Source organism: Thermobia domestica, chromosome 11 (assembly GCF_964235325.1).
Source record: "Thermobia domestica chromosome 11, izTheDome1.hap1.1, whole genome shotgun sequence".
Taxonomy (NCBI): domain Eukaryota; kingdom Metazoa; phylum Arthropoda; class Insecta; order Zygentoma; family Lepismatidae; genus Thermobia; species Thermobia domestica.
The window spans coordinates 113,031,553-113,037,847 of record NC_137464.1 but is presented as its reverse complement, the minus strand read 5'-3'; the positions used below and the strand labels follow the sequence as shown (position 1 = coordinate 113,037,847).

General features: G+C 34.4%; 1 protein-coding gene across 1 annotated transcript; it reads left to right on the top strand.

Annotated features, from left to right (window-relative positions):
* Positions 1 to 231: 231 nt before the first annotated feature.
* Positions 232 to 3,489, top strand: LOC145664361 (silk gland factor 1-like). The gene has a single exon (XM_081730998.1). It carries the CDS (start codon positions 1,148 to 1,150, stop codon positions 2,591 to 2,593), a length of 1,446 nt encoding a protein of 481 aa, XP_081587124.1. The 5' UTR covers positions 232 to 1,147; the 3' UTR covers positions 2,594 to 3,489.
* Positions 3,490 to 6,295: the final 2,806 nt, after the last annotated feature.

The window sequence follows — 6,295 nt, the reverse complement described above, 5'->3', positions numbered from 1 at the left end:
GGCGCTGCACTCGCTCTTTCTTCGTTGAAAGTTTCGTAGCTTCTGCCGAGCGAATCTAACACGGGAAATAGGTGGCGCTTTAGTATGTCTCCGCCTACCAATGACTGACAACACATTTCGTGACGTTCTCTCTTTGGGTTGGCGTTGCTATGGTGATACGTATGTACGTGGGCGTGTTCTTACCGGAGCGAGTCAATATCGAAACTAGCGTGCAGTGAGCGAAGGTTAACAGTGTTTAGTTGGTTACAAAGCAGAGGGGCGGATCTGTGCATTGTATTTTCGGGAGGAAGGGGAGAGCGTATTTTCCCCGTAGGTCACCCCCCACCTTTAGTGTCCATTTGCTATTTCATGTTCCCAAAGTTTGGAAGGTACTTCAGTTTGATCATCGAAAGCTAAATAGTGCGTTTCCCCCTCTTTTGTCAAACAAGTCCGGAACCCAGACACTTTTGCTCGCATACTGGGGGTCTCCCCCACGTGATCAGACATAGTTACTCTTGGAAAACGCATGTTTGTTTTTTCAATCGCGCGGGCTCTTTAGCTTCGAGAGAGTCAATAGCTAGACTGTATGTGTGTGTGTGTTTGTGTTCGCGACCTGTGTACCTTGCTCACGGTTGCAATGTGCCACAGCTGAGGACCCCCTAAAACCGACCAACGGACCTGTTGCTGCCGAAATCCATTCTGTTGTTCTTATATATACAACGCTTAACTCACTCCTACGACACTCCCGTCATTATCAACAATTTGTGTTTATGAAGAAGGATTTTGTGTGTACTATCTTACCCTGTGTATACTGTTCAACACAAGAATATCGTAACGATGGAATGTTCAAAATCAGTGTTTGTGTTCTGAAAACCTGGTCTGTGCTGAAGTGAGTCAAACAATAGCGTGACATAATTACACAAAAAGAAAATTTATATTGTAGTGACAAAACCAGAAGGATAATACCCATAATAGACTGTGCCTATAGTGAGTGCCATGTTATTATTTGTGTGTTTTGGATAACTTATTTCTAAATAGTGACAAAAACACGTATGCTAATATTTACTTTTGTTCCCTTACATTGTGACCAAATAACAGGAATAACATCATTTCAATAATGGATATCTAAAAGAAAAAGAAAAAAAGTGACAGTGAAATATTTAACATTATGCTTTCGCAGAAGTTATACTCGGACACTGCTAGTACTATGAGTACTGTGAATTCGATGAGTCCAATGCCTCCTACGTATAGTATGAACTCTATGAATTGTGTGAGTATGAGTGGTATGAATTCCTGTTCCCCACAAGCAGCAGGATTTGGTACGAACATGTTAAGTCCTAGTATGAGTAGCATCGGTTCAATGAGTATGAACAGTAACTGTATGTCCTCTGGTATGGGATCCATGGGGTCTTATGGTGGAATCAATTCAACCATGAATAATATGAACAGTGTGGGGTCGTGTATGGGAAGTATGGGACCTATAAATAATTATAATGGTGCATTACCGGGTGTTGCAATGAATAGAGACTTAGCTTCGGACGCTGGTTCGCCTAATTCTGCGGCTCTACAACGGGCAAGAGCTGACAAAACGTATCGTCGAAGTTATACGCATGCAAAACCGCCATACTCGTATATATCTCTCATAACAATGGCCATCCAGAACTCTCCAAGTAAAATGCTCACTCTGAGTGAAATATACCAGTTCATTATGGACTTATTTCCCTTCTATCGACAAAACCAACAAAGATGGCAGAACTCTATCAGGCATTCTTTAAGCTTCAACGATTGTTTTGTCAAAGTACCCCGAACGCCGGATAAACCTGGTAAAGGCTCTTTCTGGACACTTCACCCGGACTCTGGGAATATGTTCGAAAATGGTTGCTACCTGCGGCGCCAGAAACGCTTCAAAGACGAGAAGAAGGAAGCTATTCGTCAAGCCCAGAAAACGAATCAAACTCATTCGGATACGGGCAAGAAAACTCCTCAACATTCGAGTGGTCATCAAGGACAAGACTCCGTAGATAGCCAAAGTCATCACAAATCCGGAAGTCAACAACATCACCACCATCACGGTGGAAGTTCCAGTGAAAAAGGTCAACACTCCACCAGTTCTTCGGGAACTGGAGGAACAACAACTACCACCTCATCCATACCGGAACATGCCAGCTTGGGGATGTTAGGTCTTCACCCGCCCAAAGTAGAAGCCGGCGACCCGATGGCTAGCCTCCAAAGTCGGTTAGATGGATCTGACCTGGGATTACCACCCGTTTCTTCTCACCACGGTCACTTGGCGCATATGGCTGACAAATACGACGCATCTCCTGCCGAATTAGCGGCAATGACCCGGTGCTCTCTGACCGATGCCTCTCAGGTCCATTTGTCGGCAATGCTGGGCGCTCATCTGAAACAAGAACCACACTACCCAGCCGCAAGTCATCCATTTTCCATTAACCGTCTACTTCCAACTGAGAGTAAAGGAGACGGAAAAATGTACGACATGTCTCAATATAGTGCGTACAGCCCTTTAAGCCCTATTCCTAATACAACTCTACCAAACGAAAGCTACTACCAAACCTCTTTGTACCACACGCCAGCAAGTACTACGACGTTGTGACAATACCCTCTCGCCTAAGCGTCGCCGTCCCATCAGACCATCACAAACAAGAAATCTCTCCCGGCTGATGAAGACGCCATTAGGAAAAGAAGAGGAAAAATAAGGAATTCGACCGAAAAAGAAGACATCCAGGACAATTAAATGTGAGACCAGACATCTGTGAGTTATTTCTTCTTCTTCATTAAGACTCAGTACAGAAAATAAGATTATAATTTTAAGACCAAAAAGAACAGGATATAATATGAAATATCTTACGTAGTTTCCGTGCAGTTATTTTGACATTTTTAATTAAAAAAAATACATAAACGGTTATTACACTCTATGTACAAAAAAGATTTTAAGAAAATAATAATAGTTTGTCTTCTTCAATCTTCTGATCCGTATTCAATGTTAGACAATTATTATTAAAAGAAATCTAAAAAAGTGTAAATAATAACGGAACACTGCAGTACTAAGAGTGTGTTGAACACTGAAAAAATAAAATAAGAACGTTGTGTTTTACGAGAACTGTCTGCATCAGATTTTTTTTTTAAAAAAGAAAAGTTTTTTTCTTTTTTGTTACAACAGTAAAAAAATAATTTATTTTGTTTCAAATGTAGCAAAGGTGTACAGAAAGTAGAAATTGCATACATACATATCAGTGTATAGATAAAAGAAAAAAAAACGTAAGTTCATTTAGTTCGTTTTTCGAGTCCCCGTAAATCGTCTATTGTAGACACACTACGTGCGTTTTTAGTGTTATTTTATTCTGTTTTATTTTTTAAATCAATATGCATCTTAGTGTGCTTGAAGTCAGATAGAAAAATAACTTTAAAACAACATCTGTATTCTTTGTAGCAAAAGATTTTTAACGCCATAATTTTTCTGCTATATTGAGTTTTTTTTTTTTTTTTTTTTAATAAATCTTCCTTGTAGTGAAGCAAAATTATGAAGTTCCTCTTTATATAATCTCTTTACGTTATATTTTAACCATTGTTTTTTCTTCATTTCGACATTACATCGACATCGTCATTTCTTCATTATTGTCATGTTAACAATAATTTTGTTACTTTTTCTCATATATATAATTGGAAAAATTACTGTCCCTCTTTTGAATTAAGAAAATTATTTTCTATGGCATCTGGAAATGCACACATGACAAGATCTACCAATAGTTTATTATTTTCTGCATAAGAGTATTTTTTTTTGTTTTTACTAAATATATATATACAAAAAATAAATAATAAATTTATTTAGAAGCAAGAGAGTATGACAAAGACTATTTGAAACTAGTCATTTGTATGTATATAAATGCATTATTATGATTATTATATTTTTTGTATAAAAAAACCTGGCAGCTCGTTACGGAAACAATCTCTTTGTTTACCTGTGTGTCTTCAAATTATCCCAATAATAATAAATATTAACGTAATCTTAATAGTAAAACTTTTACCCCAAATAATTATTCCCAATCAAGATTGCTATAAAGTATTACTTGACTATTTCTTTTTTTACAAACAAAAAAGAAATTTATTTTTGCAATATGTATCTTATCTGTTATAATCCGGCTTGTTTATACAAATATTTCATAAACAGATTTTCGATCTGGATGATTTTTTTTTTTTTTTTTGTTAAAATTTCATCATGTTAGTCTGTTGATTTTGTACAGAAAAGTAAGGAAATTTTAACCTCCGGAAAATATAAATAATATTTCCCCGTCATTTTTGCAGCTTTAATAAACGTTATCTTCCCCTCCTTTAAGAAAAATCTCGTTTTTTGTATTTCACTTAAGCACTTCACAAGCTTTTGTTTTATATGTTTTTAATAACCATATACATATTTTTCTTACTTCTTTATATGTATATACTTTAGTTCTCCTGAATCTTTCGTACGTTAGTACTGTTTTATTTCCCTGATTCTACAATAATTCTTCTTCTTCTTCTTTTTTTTCAATGCCAGGATGAGCTATATTGTAATTTTAATCAGGTTATATGTTCCTAACCTAAATGTTGTTAGGTAGCAAATTTTATTTTTTATTTTATTCTCATAATTCTTGTATTTCTAACAAATGTCTTCTTTTCTCTGAAATGAAAAAAAGAAAGAAAAAGTTTCAACGAAAGATAATGGACAATTATTAATAAAAACCGAAAATAATAATTTTTCAAATTTGATCTTTTTAGCTGTGTTGTTCTTTTTTTAAATGTTGACGTAAGCAATGTGCAAGTGCACGCGTATGGGTATATAAATATATATAATTATAAATAAATAAATGAAGAAAAGTATATATATATACATAAAATGTGAAATATATATTATACATAAATGTAAAAATTTTTAGCTCCATTTTTTGTCACGAGTACTCCAAAAAATAAATGTAAATGTTTGAGAAAAATGTGTTTGATTATTTATTTGGAGTGCTCCTTCCAGGAAAGACTTTTCATTTAATTAATGACTGTTGTTTTTCGCCATAGTTACACAAGTACAGGTAGCCACGTTGAATGAAATCACCTTTCTTTAAAAATATATATATACATATGACAATTTTTTCAATCTGGCTGTGACTATATGCTATTATTCGGTTTATGCCTAAATATTAAAGATCAAAATGTATAAATGCTGAAATATTAAAATTAACTTCTCTTGTTTTCAAATTTTCTTTATTTGAAAGAAATTTTTGTTCATTATTCAAAACGAATTTAGACGCAGCCACATTGAGAATTACTTTATAATTTTTAAATAGATTTATATTTTTAACAGTTAATATTTACAGAAGATGTTACAGTAATATGACAATACATACCTGTAGTACTTTAGACTGCTCTTCTGCAAGTGGTTGAGAATACAATACTGGCTCATTGTTGTCTTGCTAGTAAATTCTCAATTGATTAATAATTGTTACAACAATAATATTGTTATTGAATTAATAACAATAGCATAACAATTACGTTTCTGGGTTTCAAAAATAATTGTTGTAACGCTCAAACATGTAACGGTTCCTTCAACCGTCATTGCATATACTAATATTGCGTGAAAAATTACTATATGTTTGTTTGTTATAACAATGTTTGCTTTTCGAATTAACAAAATCCACTGCAGTTACTATTTAATTATTACTATTGATTCAAGTACGCAAGGTATGTATTGTAACAATTAATGTGTGTATGAGCATCGCTCTTTTTATAGTTTTTCTTAAAAAAAAAAGTGATACATTCGTATTCCGGTGCTATATAGAGAGAAATGTTTCGGATAGCCATTATGATCTTTTCGTTTAAGTCTGTGCTTTTCCTTCGGTGGCTTCAAAAACTTTTCTTTTTTTAATGTGTGAGCGATTACAAACAAAAACGAGGCTATTTATTTAATATTTTTAATATAGGGTATCACAGTACAGTATACTGTCTGGAATTTAGAACTTCGATATTTGAAAATTTTATTTGTACACAGAACTTACTAACACAAGATGGCTTAACGGTTTCAATGAAACAATGATTGCAAAAATTAGATTTTTATACCACCCTCTCGACATATTTTCTTTTTTAAAAAACATGTAATAATCGGTTCATGAATTTATATTCGTTCGAAGTGAACTTTGTGGTGAACAAACATTGTGCGTGTGGGATTTCTAGGGGGTTCTCCCGTTTCCTCCCACTTTCTTAATTCCATTCATTTCATTCATTTCTCATCATCATCTCCTTTAGCCTAGCCGACATAACCGTGGAACATAAA